Below are 20,424 nucleotides of genomic sequence, written 5' to 3'. Positions count from 1 at the left end.
CCTGTCCCATTTGTTTGTTCCGATTCGAACAATTCCGAAAGATTTGTGGAAATAATTATAAATAGGAAGTTAAATTCTTTAAGTAGTATAAAATATAAGACAATATTTTTTTCAAATTATAACTTCAATTGTAGAAGCATTCATTTTTAAAATTGATTTTGATGAAGTACGTTATAATTTATTTTTGCTCAACATTAATATCGTTTTGATGTGGTGAAAATGGTTTGTAAAAATAAATTGAGTTTTGTCGTAACATTGATTTGTAAAGCGCTCAAGCGTAACGTTTATTTGTAAATTGCAATATGCGTAACTAATTTGTAAAAAAAAATCTTTAAATAAGTAAACGTTAAGACAATGTCAACAGAATAATTTACTCGTCAATAGATTGGATTTTAATTACTAGAATTGAACGGCTGCTATTATTAAAAAAATAATAAAAATTACTCATTCCATAATATTTTAAATATAATGAAAAAATCAGTTAGCAAGGTTACTTAAAACAAACGAAAACTTAAGATCTTTATGAATGGAGAAAAAGAAAAGAAAACAAAAATCATCCGATGCTAAAGACTTATAAATGCCGCTACTGGCGCTGCTCTTCTGACAGAAAATATGCTGCTACCAATGAATACAGATCTTTTCTCTCAAGAAGAGCAGACGATGCATCTTTACAGAGCGAGTTCTCCTTTTTTCACGCTTTCATCTCGCTTGACCACTTCGTGAAACAAAAATTTTTCCTAATATTTTCTACAACTGATCATTTATTTCAAACGATTCGATTTTTCCTCCGTACATTTTTTTGTCTTTATTAGAATTTTATTTTATTAATTATTTTTTCAATTTGTATTTTGTGGCTTTTACTGGTTTACCGGCTTCGTGAAAAGAATCGTTTTTAGTTTTGTTTTGAACGTGTTAGAGAATTTTTGTGCGCTAGTCTAGCCATCCTAGTGATTTCATGTGATATTTTTTTTTTGTTCTGCATTTTTTTCCTCCATGGAGGGCTGAGTCATCTTCAACAGCAGGCGATTTTTTTTTGCCGGCAGAAAGAAAGATGGAACTACCTGCACTCTCTTTAACAACGATTTTTATCGTCTGCATTATTGTACATGGAAATGCGTTTAGATATAGAAGACAAAGTAAGTAAATTTCGTTTTAAATCACTAAAAAAGTTAAAATTAAGAAAATAGACAATATTAAAATATTTATTTACTTTATAGAAGCCGTAGTTAGCGAATTTTATAGTGTAATTCAACAAATGCAATTTGACTTAGAAAAATTTAGAACTTAAGAGAAATTTTGACGATTAATTGCAACGTGGATTGAATATTTGGACTGTTTTATTTATTCATATTGGAATATAATTTTCTGTTAAAATAATAATTAATCTTACTGAATATCTTATTAAAAATTGAATTTCCAAAAATAGATATGGAGGATAAAATAAGTGGTTTACATTTCATTTTAAATTTAACGGATTATTAAAATCAAAAGATATATGCAGTTATAAACAACATATTTATGGCTGATTTCGTTTTCTAGTCGATTTGTGGTGAGTGCATTTTTTCCTAATATAACAATAGCATAAGGAACAAGCAGAAATTATTGAAATATTTATAAATTAAAGAATTTCCACTTAATAAAAACTTTTACGATTTATTACTCATTTGGATTAATTTCTTTTAACTATATTGTAAGTAATTTCCTTTTGAAATTATTTTGCTGAATATTTTATCAAAAGTTTTCATTTCTAAAATTAACATTCTTTAAAATTTGCATGGAACAAAATAAAATATTTTACTATTTTTTCAATAAAAATTTATAGTTAATAAAGTGATACTTTTACTTCGTTATAAATATAACAGGCTGAAATGCGAACTTCTAGTAACAATCACTAGAAAATTAATTTTTGGCATGAACTAATTATATACATTTTTTCTACTGTCTCGTAATCAACTGTTAGTCGCCGATTCATCCTAGAGAAAATTAGCTTATTATACTTTGTTTAAAATATTAAAAATTGTCAATTTTCTGTGAATCACAAATTTTTTAAGTTCAACGTCTTTTTATTAGTTGCCTCATAAAATTTAGCATTTTTTTTCTCTAAGAAGTTTTAATTCATTTAGTTTTATTTATTTAATTGCCAAAGAGTAAACTATCAATTTTATTACAGAACGTGTACCACACTAAACGTACATGGTTGTACTGCTAGGAAATCTCATTATTCTTTAGTGAGGAGATGTTTTTATTTGCAGATCAGAATTATAATATCGAAATTCAAATGGTAAAAAGCGATCGCGATCGTCATGTTTACTTCAAATGAATTTTTCTAAATATTATTTTAGATTTCACAAATGCCGTTTAGGTTAAAACATATGTTTTAAAATTATTCAAGGTGTGGCATGAAAATATTTTGTCTTTTGAATAATTCATCTTAAAGAAAATTAGCTTCTTAAACTTCGTTTAAAACTCAGAAATGTTTCAGTTTTATGTAGAATGTCTGCATTAAAATTATTTACAGACGAAGATTTAAGCTTTTAAGTGTTTTCTAAGAAAAAAGAAAATATTTTTAGCGAAAGTTTAAGAAAAAAATGAAATGATTAAGAAAAATCGTGCAGACAGGAAAAGCACGCAATAAAGAGTTAAGCACGAATTCATTAACCGATTATCTTTGTTTATATTGACTTTTATTATATTTAAAAGTGCTTATTTTAATATAAAATTTGTTTTCTTTATTAATATTGCTGGACCTTATTGTTCTCATATTTTTCATCATTTAAACGAAATCAATGTTACGAAAAATGATGGGGAAAGTTGATAAATCCGGAACTATTTAAATGAGTTACATCATTTAGTGTAGTAGGATGTATCATTAAAACATAAGAATTTCCTTTTGCTCATATAAAGAAAAGCTATTGATATTTACTGATTTTTTACATTAATATATACAGTTTGTAAATCAATTATTTGTCTCATTATTTAATTTATGGGTATTTTTTACAATTCTATATGATATCTGTTTTTCCTTTTTTTCGTCATAACAGTTTTTTAGTTGTCTTTTTTTCATCGAAATGTTTTCTAGATTTTTTTTTCACGTCAAATATAATTTTGAATATAAGTTTCTTAAATCTGGAATTTAACAGCTTTATTTTAGAATTAAAATTGTTTCAATAGTTATTTGACTCAACTAATTTATTAATAATAATTTGTACTCAGCTATGTTCTAGAATATTTTATGGATATATATTTTATCTGTGATGGGTGCTTTAATGTGCATGCATATTTATTTTTATCGACTTCAGTATTTCAAATTTAAGCCATGTTTTGTATGAAGCATATATTTATTTAATTTAAATAATATATTTTTATTTATTTTAGAAACATGCATCATTAACATACTTCATTCTTTTACTTTTATTTTTTATCGATATAAGCACAACGAATAAATTTAAAATCATATACTTTTCAGGAAAATATATATTTTATGTCTTAGTTTAAGGGCTTATTTTAATACTTTAGAATCATACATGAAAGTTATGAAGAAAATCTTTATTTAATTTTTAGTAATTCAAAGTAAAAACTAAATGCGTTTACTAACAAGAATGAATACAAAAAGCAGATATAATTCCTTAAAATAATAATATTTGTTTTATCTTAACATATTTAAACTTTATCCGATTCCATGTGAAAAAAAAAGATACCTCAACCAGTAATGTTTTCAAAAAAAGTCAGTGAAACCTTTATCATCAGTATACGAAAATAAGTAAGAAGCAAAAACTTTTTACAACGTATTTACACGAAATAAATCCATCACTTTGTCGTAGACCAGGAAACGTCTCTCACGGTTCCTGTATATGAAATGATCTGTCACTAAATTTCTTCACTAAACTTCGTTGGGAAAATGATACAGGCAGGAAAGAGGCGGTTGAAAATATCGGCGAAAGCTTAAGAGGGAAGTTCAAGTAGCTTTCTTTTTTAATATCGCCTGAGATTTTTTGTTTTTTTGAGATCTTGATATAAATATAAGTACCACTAGAAAACTTATGAAACAGTGATGGGGATATAGGGCCTCGCGTGCTGCCTTATGTGGAAAAAGAACAAGCTTCTCGAAGTATGCAGGGGTGTTTCTGGATTATTCACTAACCGCGATCCGAAAGTTTCCGGAAATCCCAAGTCCAGAAGTTTTAAGAAATCATCGATCACATTTATATGTAAAAATTCTTGTATATTTTATTAAAAAATATTAAAACTAGAATTTGTACTTGGCATCGCTTTCATTTGTAAATATTTTTTCTGGTAGATTAATAAATGTGATTAGAGATATAAGTAAACTTACACATAATTATTCATTTAAATTATGGTGCATATAATTCATTTAGATTATCATCTTTTGAAATTTTCAATAATTTAAATTTATGAAGATATTAATTTTGTGAATGATTATACTCAAGAAAATTTCAGGATTTTTGAGTTCGTTTACAATCACCCCTGAGTATGGCATAATTCTCAAAATTTGAAAATTATTTACGCGAAAAGCTGCGTCAGATTTCGAAAATTTGCGGCTTTAGCCACTGTGGTTATGAAATAATATTTAAAATTGGGAAATCCAGTTTTGCTTAGTACAACTTAATCACATTTTTATGGACGTTTTTTACATACCGAAAAAGCCAAACTAAATAAACGGTTTATTACTGTTTAAGGCGTTCTCCTTATGAGGTGGTAATCGAAATGTTTTTCGTCAAGGGCGAAAAGGATTGTTGGTTTGTCCTTTTTGATTGATGGCTCTTGTGATTACGATAATTGACTTATATGCTTGCGTTTTTGTCTTTGCATTTGAAATTTTGTCAAAAACATTTTCTTCAGTTGACAAATCATTTTTCTCATAAGTTCAAATTTCTCTTTAACCAGTTTATTTGCTTGCTACTAACAATCGATGAATATTGTTATAACAACGATTAGGGTGTAGTAGGTAAAACGTCAGATATCAGCAAATGTATATAATGTAAAGGCATTTAGCCTTCACTGGTGTGGGGAATACTTGGCAGTGATACTGACCCTGAAAAAATTCCGAACAATGGACTTCTACCTTAAAAAATATCGGTGCAGTGAGTGCCAGGGTACAGACGCACACACATCACTGCTGGATTATATCTCGCTTAACGAGATTATTATTAATAATAAATGGTCTTAATCAATCCTAAATCTATCGTAAAGAAGAAAAAAAAAACATTTCTCGAGGCATTACCAGGAAACGTAGCCCAGAGTCCACTAATTTTACTTTGAAGCCAAATTAGTTTGTATCCCCACATACATTAACACCGCCAAAAACAAAAACAAAGTAGCCGTCATAACGTTCACCTATAGGCATTTTGTAATGTTTAATTTTAGAATATAGTTTTAAAAAAATATACAAACATATCATGGGTTTTTAAGACGAAAAAATGCTCTAAATTCTTGAAAGAAATTCTTTGTTAGTCGTGCAAAATTTAACAACTATAATTTTAGCTCATATCGTCTAAAAAATATATTTTGTGAGATTGCATGGACATCAAAATTAAGAGACAGAACTGAGGAGCATGTAACTTAAGAGGCAATATGTCAAGATCTAAAGAATTATCTCTCAAAATATTTAAAAAATATTTATTGGTCTTTTTTAATAATTAATCTCGGAAAAAAATTAAAAATATTTTTAGTGATTTTTTAAAAAAAATTATATTGTACCCATTTCTGCACGTCTTTTTTTAGAGATGGCTTTAAAAATGCATCATATGTTCACATGAGTTATTTTATCGATACAAATTTTTCATAAATGATTTTTTAGAATTTTTTTTTTGATTATATTTTATCAACAGCAGCAAGTTTAAAACGTGATATTGATAATGTAACTTTTTTTAAGTCCAACGAGAAAATAACTTTTTGCAATAATCATCATCGAAAAGATTTTTTAATTCAATTGTTTATTAATAAACTAATTTGTTTTCTCAAATATTTTAGTAAATACAAGCAGGTGGTTTGTTTTTTGTGTTATATCTGACATAGTCTAAGATTTTGTTAGTTTGTTTTTGATCATCTATGTAACATTTTCAAATATTTCAAATTTTTCGATTCTTTCAACTAAAGCAAAAAGTTTTCCCTCAGGATAATAATAAATAATTTAAGCAAAGAAATATATCTTAGAAAGCTTTTTGTGAATAAATAAAATATATTTTTTTCCTCTTTGGTTTAAACTTGTAAAAATTATACATAAAAATGTATAATATTATCGGAATTGTACTTTCTTAATCTACTTAACATTGATTTTCAGTTTTATGTTATCTTTTTATCATTAAACGTGATTTAACGTTTACTCATATGTTGATTTGAAGTTTCGTAATTAGAACAATCGGTTTTTCGCATTAGAAATCTGGATTGCAGAATTTGATAAACTTTTCCAGCGGATTTTCTGAAATGACCTAAATACTCAAATTCGGATTAAGTTACGTAGTTGACAATTGTTATTATTTTAGAGATCTTAACTCAAGTACACGTGTTCATAGCTGAAACAGAATGAAAATTTCCATATATTGTAGTATATATGAAATTGGCATTCGCATTCTCTAGAAGAAATTAAAAAAAATCTTAAGAGGGGCTGCACCCCCGTCATGTTTTAAATTGCTACAAAATGTTATCAATTGCACACATGGTGCGTAGCGTTTTTAAAAAAGTGCCCAAAGGTGCTTATTTTCGATTTTCGTTATCTAAAAGCCCTTAAAGGTGCTTTATTTATTGGGTGTTTTTAAAAAGTGCTTAATTTCCCATTTTCAAAAATGAGATTTTTTTCTCGTTATTATGTCGATTTTCGCCACGTATTATGCAAAAGCGTGCTTTTCACATTGTTCTATTCAGCGTTTTCACAATTCATTTCGGCTTACCCTATGAAAGCGGCAATCATTTAAGATGTTTGACGAAATACTTGCGAGTCGGTATGTGCGTATACTGATCTGGGTTCGGTGAGATTATTGCTTTCTCATGTGCAACTCTGCTGCATTTTGCAAGATATTATCAATTTCAGACTTCATTTTCCACCCTCTGCTATGGAAAAGAAAAAATCTCTCGATCATTTTATAACGGCTAATATAATCAAGAAAAGAGTTCTTTGTCAGAAACTAATTATTTTCTCATGATCATCTAAAGTCTTTGAAAATTAATTTGCATTTTGTTAATGTATATAGTTCTCAAAAATATTTTTGAGTGCTTAAAAAGTACTTAGAAGGTGCTTATTTTTTGTTGAAAGATTTAGCTACGCACCCTGTGCACATCATACTCTGGAGTGTAATTTGCTTAAATTATAATTCGGTCTCTATAAATTATGCGGAAATATTTTTAACTTTATGTGACATAAACGTGAAAATTCTATATAATTAAGCGGACAGGGTGCGGATGACCTGAAAAATAACTAAAATATAAAAATAAAACACAGTTTGAAAAAAATAAAACATGTTCTTACAATATGTTGTGTCAACAAATTTTTACCAAATGGGAACACGTTTTCACAGTGAAAGTTACGAAGTAATTCTGTTCTCGCACCAGAAGGAAATATTTCATTGCGGCAACAATCAATTCGTTGGGAAACAAGTGGTCTGTCCCCTGAGCCATTGCGGCTCAAGTGCTTTCTAATGAAGAAGTGGTAGTCAGAATTTCACTTCAATATTGTATTAATTTGACAATAAAGTCGAATAGCAGTTTTATTCATACGATGTTTAAAACCATAAAGTAATTGCTTAAAAGTAAGAGCAAATATAGAAAATAATCGTAAAAAAATTACGGAAATGGTTACGTTATATTATGGTATGCAAAACTGTATGGCAAAAACTAGAATTTTAACTGGCGGTTTTAATCCGTTCGTGATTAGGGTGAAAAATGAAGGAAAACCGTTTTGTCAACAAAACAGCTTTAAACCGTTAAATATACGGAGAAACTCCAAAAAAAAACAATGGATATTTTTTTTATCTATTAATAGGTGTATTAATAATATTTCATATATTATAGTATATTATACATGAACTCTTATAAATTGTACTCAAATGTGACGAATATTATGTGAAACTAAAATTTTGTTATTGTTTTCCAGGTGAATTATTTTCGAATAAACTTTTAGATTATGAAATTGTGAGCCCCGTTAAAGTCACAGCTAGCGGACTCCATTTATCATATGATGTCAGACATTACGTGAAACATAAATTGAACAATCGTGCACGTAGATCTTTGGGAGACGATCACGTTCACTACGTGGTGCAGTTAGATGGTTCGCAAACATTTTTGAAACTTAAACCTAATCATAATTTATTAGGACCAGGATTTATTGTGGAAAGAAAAAGAAGTCAAAACCACATCAAATTATCAAAACATAGGAAAGAACATTGTTTCTTCCATGGTTATGTTGTTGGAAACGTTTCTAGTTCCCATGTCGCTCTTTCTGCTTGCGATGGACTGGTAAGTTTTCTTTGTTTCACTATTTGTTTTTTTTCTTCTCTAACTTTGTTACATTTATTACTCTAATATTTCTGTTTCTAATTTTTTTTTGAAGACTGAAGCTAAAACAAAAACTGTAAGTGCCTTTTTTTTCGAAAATTGTTTTTGAACAAAAAACGGTGTTAGTTCATTATCAAATACTGAAAAAAAGGCTGATGTCACGATCGGCTGTCCAAGCCTTTTTCTTTCCTCTTTTTTTCTTCCAATTTCTGGTACAAGTTTTAAATTGTTTTTTCTACGAGAATTTATAATTATGTACTTATAGTTTTCAGGTTTAAATGAACGTATTACATTATTTTTAGTTCGAAATTTATTTTAATGGTTTTCATATTGCATAACAATTTGAAGGATATATATTTACATTATTACTACTTATAAAAATGACAACATGTACAAAATATGCCTACTGTCTCTTACTACAAAGTGGAAAATTAGAAAAAATATGGAGATATCTGACTGAATTAACCAACTAGGCTTTCCTGCCGTAATGAAAAAAAAGAAATTTTTAATTTTATTTTATTCAAATGTTCAAAAATGAATTATAATATAAAAATCATTATCCTGTAGAGGAGAGGGGGATAGTGTGGACATGAAGCTGGACTAGACAAATAGAATTTTTATGCTACTTATAAAGTTTTGCAGTTTAGCAAATTCTGTGTTACACTTTCATATACATTGCAAGATAAGGGTCTATATTGTTAAGTAGCAAACTAAAAACAAGGTTTTAATGGTGAAAAAATAATTTCTTAATTTTTGCTTTAATAGACAATTCTTAATCATCGTTGTTAACTATCGGAGATAATAGATTATGAATGAAATGCCTATCGCCTATTTCAATAGTCACTTTTAGTGTATTTTTCTTTAATTGACGATAATGAGATTAAAAGAGCGTACGACTACACGGCTAGTGGAGGGAGACATACAGTGGCTATGTCAATATTATTAAGGTTTGTACGGTTCGTGCAAAAATTCAATAGTGGAATAAATTTACTTTAATGTTAGCAGAATTTTTTTCCTTTTAAATGCCATTTCAATATTTAGAGATTTTGTAAGGCAAAGTTTACATACAGGTACATTTATTTAACAAGATAATACATAGTGTTTGGCGCAAATATATTAATGATAGAGGTTTATTTCACATTGGTTACCATAACTAGATTTTTCTAATACAAGTACCAGTTTAAGCTTTTTGTGATAAAGATGTGGGTTAATAACTAGAGCATTACTCAATAAGGTATTTATTTGCTAAATTAGATTATTTTTTGTAAAACATTTAATTTATTTTAAAAAAAAATTCTACTGTGTGTTCATCAATTGCAATAATTTCTTACGAAATTGAAAATTTAAATGAAACAAATGCTTTATTGCATTTTTTAAATTCAAAATATTGGAAATTTTTAAAGTTTTTCTATTTTTTAAAGCAGTTGTAAAGTGGAAACTTCTAGATTCTTTTAATGTTTCTCAGTTGATATTTAATAATGATTTGTCTGATTCTGTAAAATAAAAACCAAATTCAATTTAGTGAGAAAATATAATTTTTCTGGTAAAGAAAAAAAAATGTACACTTCTTATGCAGTTACAAGTCAAATAATTTTTTTTCCACAATTAGAATACAGTTTAACTATTAAATATAAATTAATATTGACAAACCCGAAGAGAAGTAGATTCCTGTAATATTTTAAGTGGTCGTGTAATAAAAATTGAGGTAAGCTAAGTTTGTTGAACTTAACTTATAACTTAATATCTTCACCGAAATATTATCAACTCTTATATAATTGTTTAAATTCGTGGGGGTTAAAATCATTTTAAATCAATTTTATTTAATTAAAAATGAAATGATAAGGCATAATCTTTGCTATCACCCCATATATTAAATTAAAATCCCTCGTTAAACCTCGTGTTGCAAAGATAACTAACTCAAAACAGTATTTTTAGTGCCCTCACAATAACAAAAACAACTATTTTTAAAAAAGGATTATTAAAAAAAATATACATGCAAATTACCTTATTTATGAGTCAAATAGAAAAGAAATGGTCAAATTATAATAAAAAAAAAACTTAAATATGTTGAAAATAATAATTAGTTAGATTTTTCTTTTTTTTTTTTTGCAAATTCATAAAAATTGACCTCAGTATCCCTCTATCTTTCTCTTTAGTAATTCGAAGTTACAGTCAAGGTTATAGTATATTGCGGAAATAGAAACGCCTGATCATTGTCATTCATTGATAATTATTGTTTGTAGCCATAATACGCTTTGTAACAATGAATAAGTCTATAAAAACATTTTAGGCTTAAAATTCAATCAGAATTTTTTTTTTCGTGAATGACTACAACTTGATTAAAATATTTTTAATGACTTAAAATATTTTTCATTGACTTACGTTTGCGTTATACAGGGTCAGTATGATTCAGAGAAATTTTATAAACTTCTTGAGCCACTTTCCATGTTGATTTTTTTAAAAAAATGGATTAAATATTCGATTGGTTACATTATTTTGTTTGTAATTAATAATGGTATTCATTTTTTAACAGTATGTTTTGAGTCAATAGCACGGTTGAAACGAGTAATTGAATCAAGTTCATTTCGTAATTGGACCATATTTTTTTTGTTAATAATTTAATAATTTACAAGTTTACATAACTTTATTCGGCCCATTTCCAAAATTTTTTGGTTTACGAAAAAAGGAAAAAGAACGATGAATAATGCTGCCAAAATGAGACTGTAATCGTTTTCTGAAAAATTTTATACGTATTTTCTACACCGAGGAAAAAAGAGTGGATAAAACTACCAGAATAACGTAAAATTTACCGTGTTTCTGGCTCTATGAGAACACCAAAAATCACGCTAATTTTTAACTGAAGCTCTCGACTAATGACTTTTGGTATAATTAAAAATAAAATATGGTTTTATTGCCATGCTATAGTTACCATAAAACCGTAGTGTAAAAACCTTTTTTTCGGTATAATTTGCTTTTTAGTTTCGTATTTTTATTAAACCTGTCGCAATAAAGACTATAATTTTAAAAACCAAAATTTCCGAAAAAACGTTACCATACAAACAGAAAAATTAGCAAATGAATGGTTTAAATGCCTTATATTTTGGTTTTATTATATTTTTGGTTTTATTTCCTAAATATGTTTACCTTTTTTACCAGAAATGTCATTACCATACAAGTATGGTAATTTTACCAGAATTTTTTGTTCCTGTAATTTGAAATGGTGTTTTTATGTGATACCTAACGATACATTCTCTTAAAATAATATTTAGTTATATTTGAAATATTTCGAAGCTAGTTTTAGCATATCTTTAACATTAGGTTTACGGATGTTTCTTATATACCTATCTCTACAAACACTCATCAATTTGAAGCATGAACAAATACATATAACAGCACTTAGAGAGATGCCTACTTGCTCCGGACAGCAAATACATATTTTAAAGTGGTAGTTTATCAATTGTGATTCTTGGTTTAATAAATTCAATTTAATAGTAGATTTTTATCCACCACTATTTCTAAGTAATTCGCAGGCTTATATTATTCACTACTTTATACTTGTAAAATTTACTTAGTAGTTATTTACAGCTTTTTTAATTATGTCGGTGTGTCCGGAGCAGTTGGCATCTCTGCACTTAGGAAAGCAATGTAATTATATACTATAAGAAAAAAAATGAAAATATGAGGTACATATTTATGATTTATTCTAGTATTTTATTTTTCAATACTCGAACTAAGCAACTGAAACCTTCAAAATCTGACACTCTGACATCAATTGACATTTTGTGTATGTTCTTTCTATTATTGCTTATAGGCAACAGTTGTTTATCGCTTGTTTCATTTAAGATAACGGATCGATATACTGTCGGTACATTCCTATTTATTATTGATGTGATGTTTGCACGTTTTCTCAAAATTTTGTCTAAATTACAATCGCGTCAAATTGATGCATATCCGTAGAGATAGGTATACCATAAAGAGAATTTCAATATTTCAACGCTTCTGAAGAAAATAGACTTCAATATGTATATTCACCCCCATCAATGGATAAAAGTCATTACAAACGATAAAATAAAAACGCAAACGAGTTTTGTAATTTTCCTTATAAAATTCGAAATGCGTCAAAATGACGCGTTCCATAAACCTAGTGTTAACAGAAATTACCCGAATAAAATGTATATTTGAAATAACACTTTACAGACATTAGCGCATTTTTTTAGTTAACTAATAGAAATTGGCTTCATACTTGAAATGAAAGTTGTTGTTCAAACTGGTTATTGTTCAAACTGGTACAAAATAATAATATAAATATTATTTTTCTACATTATTTAGTACTGTGAAAACTCTATACTCATGTTCGACTAGCAAATTTCAGAATTGAAAGATTACGGATCTCTCTTTATGTTGTGAGTACAATATCAATTAAATCACATCTGCTAATCAGAGAATGAATTCGAAAGCTCGGACTTAGTTGGAACAATACACATTAATGAGAAGTGGACGATTTGTGAATCATAATGTTCCTTAAAGCGGGATTTAATTAGAGGTTGATATCCTCGAGTAGTATGTTACTCGAGTAGTGAACTTGAGGCCGCACGAGGGAAAGGGATGGGCCAAGGTTGTCTACTGTTTTGAAGGACGATGCAGCATCATTGTTACGTCATTTGTCGTCTTATGTTTGTAAGTAGAAAGTAAAATGGAAATTAAATCTCCTAAAGGACTCACGTTTTATCCTGATATCACAATAAAATTTCCTAAGTTCAAGACTATGAAGACGTTAATGTCAAACAGAAAAATAACAAAGAGAATGTTTTTATGTTACGTCCGTATCACTCACTAAAATTGTCAAAAGTAACAAATATCCTGTCGTAATAAAAGGAAAAGTGGTTATGTGTGCGTGTGTGTGTCTCTTTATAAGTCAAAACCGTTTGTGCCAGTGTTATGCAATTTGAACAATAGGTGCAAGGAAAAATCTCAGTCATCCATTTAAAATAAATCATACCTAATTTTCAATTAGTTCGTTTGGGTCAACAAGGCATTGTTATAAATTAATGTTATGTTTCGCATTGTTATTAATTAATTATAAGGTAGACGATACTTATTTTTCAAATATTTCGAAAAAAATAGATTCAGCAATGTCTGCAGCTCTGTTTTGTCAAAACTGGAATCCACTGAGTTTATTGCACGATCTTTGATAAGGATTTATCTTTAAGCGATTGTGTCGGGTAAGCAAGAACAAAATCAACGAGCAGAAATGTCACCAAATTAATAATTTAAAAACTAACTAACTGTAATCTCGTGTTTATTTCGTTTATAGTTATATTTTTAAAGTATGTATCTGTGAGCATAAAATTTTTTAAATCAACGGTGTTGGAAATAAAAATGGCGTTATGAACAACAGGGAAAATTTAATGGAGAAAATTACATGATTGTAATTAGTTTTGACTATCATGCGTTGATCACCATCAATACTACTAAGTTAATCTTTATTCTGAGGAGTTAAATTTCTTAAAACGTGTTTTGCTTTACATAATAACATTAAGTCACCGGTAAAGGTAACAGATGATAATAATAGCAAAAGCTGGAATTATTTAAGCTTTTCTAACTTTGATGGCATATACCTTTTAGTTTTAAACATGATTGTGTATTGCTGATTATTATTGATTATGTACTTCTTGTTTTATGCCATACGGAGAAGGGGTATTCAACTAGTATGAAATAAATTAAAAATTTGAAAATATGCAATTTAATTCAATAATAAAAAATAATAAATGTATTTCTCCGTACAAAATTTCGTAAAGCAGAGTGCTTTTTTTTTCTTTTGATGAGCTTAGTTAAAATTATATAAACCTTTACCCTCTCGATCTAACCAATGAAAGATTTCTCCTTGCATTACAAATATTGCATTTCATTAAAAGATTTTTTCCCTAAATTTAGTAAGATTTTTTAAGTAAGATTAGTAATATTTTTTCTCTCTCCCGTAAATGTCTAAAAAATAACTGGTTCCCATGTCAAGTTTTTAATACTTTCCTGCCATTATCAAATAATTTGTTTTTAAAAAGTGAAATTTTACAACTTATCAACGTTGACATCCTTTTAGTAATGTTTCTCTTAAATAGTGGCTCCTAATAGTTTTTGAATACTTACGGTTTTCAAATAAATAAGGCTCAACCTATTTAATAAAATGAATATTTCAGAATGAGTATTTAAAAATAAAATCTATAAAGCATTTGATGGGGCTAGAATGCCGACAATATCAACCTTCATCTATCTAAAGGTACCTCAAGATAGAATCGAGTCAACACGTCTTATTTACTAGTGAATTGGAATTGTATTATTGTAGTGGTAGTTGCACTACATTAAACCTCTACGTGAATTTGATCTGGGATAAAATTCGATGAACTTTGTCACTAGTTGATTCATTGCCTTTTTGCGAAAGACCGGGAGAGCTGTATTAAGTTCACCGGGTTTTGAGAACTGGTTGTGTAAACTGTATTAAGTTCACGGTTGTGTACGGGGTCGCTCCTTTGCTGCTATTAGTAATCGAGTGTGTACAAGCTCCAGAGGTGTGTGATCGAGACTGATTGCAACAGGGAGCGGAGGACAATGACGCAGTCACAAATAGCATGCCAACTGTTCAATGTATACCATCCATCGATGTAGGCGTGCCAAATCAAAGTGGGCGTTTCTGTGAAGATAGACGTGATAAGATCATGAATGTGGTTATAACATAGTTATTGATTACTCTGTGTAATAAATAACATATTTATTGAAGGATAATACAGAAACACTAGCAAGAATATTACTGCGACACTATAGCGTTTGTTGTTTTGTATCCGCTCTCTTAGTTGTTGCCATTCCAGTTTTATTAAGTTTTTCGAATTATATTATGAATCACCAAACAGTCTTAGTAAAATTACATGGAATATTTTAAAAGCATGGTAAAACTTCATTTTTTATAAATCAATAATTAAAAAAAGAAAAAAAATATGACTAAATATTTTTGAAATACGAAATGAATATTTGAATAAATTCTTAATTAAAATCACCTTATTTTGCTTTATTTTTATACTATTTTCTTTTGTTTTTTCTTCATTTATTATATTTATTTTTTTTCAATGTGATGGCATTTAATGAAGCGTTTGATTTTAATTTTTGCTTGCTAACTCCGTTATATTCTTTTTATTATTTAAAAATGGCTCTTAGTCGTAATGAAACAACATATAATATTTGAAAATGGATTACTTCTCATCATACTATCTGTAAATTAGCATGGAATATCGCCAAATTAGTTAAATTATCAAATTCTAATGGGAAGTAGGACATAAAATACTTGAAAGCGTGATAAGTTCTGTCGCCGAGAAAAATAAAAATGCCACAGTTTAAGTGCCTTACACTTGAAGCTATGCGATGATTTTAAACAATATATATAATTATCTCACCGTGAAGAATTATCTGTGCTTAAGAACGGAAAAATAACTTAAGTAATTTAAAAGGTATTAAACTTTTTTTTAAAAGAAAATCGCGAATTTGGCAACATTTTTCCACCTTAATGAAAATATCAAATTCAGTGCCTTATTCTCAGTTTTTGCAAATTTCTATAAGCCTAGGTAATGTAGCATGGAAGTAAGTTTTTTTGAACACTGTTTTTAAATAATTACGATCACATTTTATGTTTTCACATATATATTATACATTGCCATTAGTTCCTTAAATGCTTCCTATTATGATGTTAATATTTTAATTTAAAAATTGTAATTATTTATTTTATTCTAAAATTTATTTTGAATCGTAACAATACAACAAGACGAAAAGCAATTTTCATTTTTACAAAGCTGTGGCTTTTCTCTATATTGACGTTTGACACCATTTTAAAAATACACATAGACAGTTCTGACTTTAGATAGGCTAAACTTGATCTAGTAGTTATGAGTAACCGTTGTAAAATCGCAGTAGCTATAAAACTAGCATATTATTCGGAAAAAAAGCATTATTTCATATGACGACGTAGCCTTCGAAAAACAACCATAAGGGAATAAAATTATAAAATTTGTGAACAATTTATAAATTCAGGTTTGAATGGTCTAAAAGTTGAAAAATACTGTGTTTCAATTTTACCTGAAGCTCTTCAATGAATAATCATAGCAACTGTATTAAATGGACGTTCTGTCTGTTAAAAGTTTTATGTTTGTGGAGAAAAAAATTGAAAGCTTAGGCTCAGGACTAATCAAAAAGCTAAATCAATGATAAATAAAGCCCAAATGTTTTGAAATAATGTCTTTGCAGATGAAATTAAATTTTAACGATTTTTTTGTTACCATGTATGAACTAGATGGAATAAGGAACACAATCCCACGAACTTAGTTGGTACAGTAAAGCATGGTTGCGTTCCTGCATGTGTGTGCTTGACAGCATTAAGATGACAAAGTTCTTCCTAGGAATAAAAAGGGACAGGGGGCTTTTTCACAGAAAAAGGTAGTTTGAGTTTTGAAAAAGCACTCACTGATAAGCATTAAAATTTATCCAAATTTGTAATACTATTCAATTAAAAAAATAATGGTAAAATTTAAAATAACTAAAAGATTCATTAATATACCCCCTCCCCCCTAAACAAAAGATGTGAACATCTCTGGGGCCAAATATCATGCGAAATTTAACGATATAACTAGACAGTATAAGAAAAACTTTAACGAAAAGGAATGAAATAAGAAATTAAAGTTAAATAATTATCATTAACTAAGTAAATGACAAGTGGACTCTTCATTGAAATAAGTTGTTAAGAAAACAACTTTTTCCTGAAAAAAATAAATAAAAATGTAGTATTTTTAAGGGATGACTGCTTATTTTAAGAAAAAAAGCAAGGAGGGCGCAATTATAAGGATCAAAAGGCAGTCAGGGCAGGCCGCACCTCAAAAAAAAGCTTAGGATAGAACACAGAGATTTAGCCACTATGTATCATGTTGCTTATTTAAATATTTTAAGAGACAATCAAATATTATCTGCCCGAAATTCGGGAACTGAAAGCAACTTTGTTTTATATTAAAATAACAATCACTAGCCAGTGGCTCTCAGCAATTACAGGATGCAAACTTCTCCGCTTTCTGCAAAAGCTTCAATAAATTGTTAGCGAATTAAATTGTAAAACTTGCAGAATAAGGATAATTACATAACTGCTGGATGCTCTATTGTTGAGAACTCGATATTTGGCTCGAAGCGCCACCAACTGATTCATCTGCACTGTGTAGACATAAAGTCATATATATTAATAATCTTATACTGAGCGGGATAACTGCAATAAAGTTGCATTTGAGCCGTGATGGCTCAGAGGATAGAGCGTTCGCCTTCCATTGAGGTGAATCGGGTTCGAATCCCAGTCGATACGAATTCCGCATCCGGCTTGCACCGACCACAGTGCTGACATGAAATATCCTCAGTGGTAGACGGATTATGAGTTAGAGTCCCCTTGCCGTGAGGCTAACCGTCGGAGGTGTTCGTGGTTTTCCTCTGCATGTGACGCAAATGCGGGTTAGTTCCATCAAAAAGTCCGCCACGAAAGACAAATTTCACCCAATACTTGATCCAGGAGTTCCCTTGTCTTCTGGATCTGGTTCAAAATATCAAGGATATGGAATAGAACATTAGTAGTCGTAAACCCCCCAAAAAATTGGGTTGGCTGTTCAAGGACGATTATAAAATAAAATAAAAATAAAGTTGCATTTCATATGATATTTTGAATTTTTGATATGCAGTGATGGAGAAATTACTTAAAATAAAAAATACTAAATTAAAAATAACTTAAATTTCGTTACAGCTGGAACATAGATTTTTAGAAAGAGGAACAAGTTGGCATCTTTGCATTTAACTCTCGATAATCGATAAACGTCCATATGCTTTTAGAGTCTCGATAATCGTCCATATGCTTTTAGAACCCTTGCTATATTGCCATATTTAAACCTAATAGAACATTTGAAGTGAACTGGAAGTTAGACTGCAAAAACACGATATTAAAATGAAGAACTAAGTACTGATAAAAAAAGTACTAATGTAATGAAAGAAAAGATCAGCATTAATGCAGAAATTACTAAAAAACTTTTTATATCTATTAACAAGTGTTTAAAAGTTGTTGTGGATGCCCAATGATACTCAACTAAATGTTGTTTTAACGAAAAATTAGAACATTTACCAATAGGCGGACATTTTTTTAAATTTTCGATGATTTTTGTGAAATTAAGGTTTTGTTACATATAATCAATCTATACATATAATCAATATTTTGTTACAAAATGATCAATCTTGAAGTGAAAATTGCAATTTTAAATACATTTTTTTCATGAATTATATCGAAAAGATTTGACTTCTAACTGAACTTCCAAATAAAGTTACGAAAAAAAAATTGTTTTGCTTTAAATCCTTAAACAAATTTAATTACATTTTTTTCCTGAATTATATAGAAAAGATTTGACTTCTAACTGAACTTCCAAATAAAGTTACGAAAAAAAATATTATTTTGCTTTAAATCCTTAAAACAAAATTACGTTTCTTTAACTATGATATTTTCTTTCTTTCGCTGAAATTGAATAAATACACTATACGTAGCTCTTTTTTAAACTTTTAATTTTAATCACAACTTTTTGTTAATGAAGTGGAAAGTCATAAAATAAATGGAACTCATAATGAACTAAAAACTATTTATCTTATAACAATATTCATCATTATACTTTTCTCAGTCTTTCCATAATTATCTTTTACGACGTTCGCGTATTTTTTATGTGTTTTTAATTCATTCCAACACATTAAATTCACTAGTTTTTTTTCTAAATAATTGTTATTTCCTCTTCGAGTTTTTTCAAAATGTATCAATCTTGAAACATTAATAACACGAAAAAGAAATTACCAGGATAACGGAAAAGTTCAACTGCGCAAATCAACTTTATAATCAGATAGTATTCTTCTATTACAAGTAATTTATATTTATGTTTTATTGTTTTACAAGGAAGTATTAGGCACGCTTTTCATTTAATACCATTGTTTATACGTGGGAATTGTCACACCAATTCTATATCATAGGCGCACGGACAAGGAAAGAGCTTCATGTAATTTTATTTCTCTATATTGATGTAATATTCTTTCCTTATTCTAATTAAAAGTTTCAGCGGGGTGATATTTAAAGATGAATAACATCCTACACTTTTAGCCCCCTGCCTGTTAATATGAAACGGCCCCATACCAATAATGGCGTCAGACACACACTGTTTTCAGACGTATGCTGCACAATGTTTTTTTTTATTAGTATATGCGTAGCTACTGGAAAATGACGACACCTTCAATTACGACACATTTGATGCAATGAAAATGCATGAGATATTTTTCATTCCCTTTTTTTTTCTCATAATTATTTCACGGCTTAAACGCCCTAATGGATTTAGTTAGTGGATTTTAGGTTACAAGAGCAATATTTGGCGTCGAACTTGATAAATGAAAATGTGAAGCAAAGTGATGCAACTGGTAGATACGATGAACTCTTTTTGAGGAATTAAATTTTTATTAAATATCGGATACTTTTGTTTTTACATTATAGAATTTTTATTTTATTTTAACTATATTTTATTTTAGTCATAATTCCGCCTCTATTGTTATTTTTTTTTTGTAATGTCAACTTAAGGTGTGTAGAAAAGTATAGGTAGAACGCTAAAATAAAAAATAAAAATTTAATTTGATCATTAGTTTGGGACTTATTAACTGTAAAACCTGTTATGAAAAATACCGTAAGAACCACTCTACAAAACCACAGAAATGCAGCCATGGAGTTAAATTTCTTCATGCTAAAAGAGCCATTTTTATTTAACTGAACACCATCTTTTGTAATTCCAATTTGTTTGAAAGTTTACCCAGTTAAGTTTATTTTCCAATTATTTTTTT

The 20,424-nt window shown here is 28.6% G+C and overlaps 1 protein-coding gene across 1 annotated transcript in view; it reads left to right on the top strand.

Annotated features, from left to right (window-relative positions):
- The first annotated feature begins 601 nt into the window (after positions 1-601).
- The window catches only part of LOC107453721 (A disintegrin and metalloproteinase with thrombospondin motifs 6), a 113,659-nt gene continuing 93,836 nt past the window's right edge, over positions 602-20,424 (top strand). Inside the window, exons 1-2 of the mRNA XM_087161456.1 lie at positions 602-1,136; positions 8,108-8,469. Of these exons, the coding sequence (XP_087017582.1) occupies positions 1,052-1,136; positions 8,108-8,469 (447 nt within the window). The 5' untranslated portion in view covers positions 602-1,051. The remainder of the gene's footprint in view (positions 1,137-8,107; positions 8,470-20,424) is intronic.

Source organism: Parasteatoda tepidariorum, chromosome 4, assembly GCF_982258835.1.
Source record: "Parasteatoda tepidariorum strain Cologne lab strain chromosome 4, Ptep-v5.0, whole genome shotgun sequence".
NCBI classification, from domain to species: Eukaryota; Metazoa; Arthropoda; class Arachnida; order Araneae; family Theridiidae; genus Parasteatoda; species Parasteatoda tepidariorum.
The sequence above is the reverse complement of the archived record's forward strand: the minus strand, read 5'-3'. Positions and strand labels throughout refer to the sequence as shown.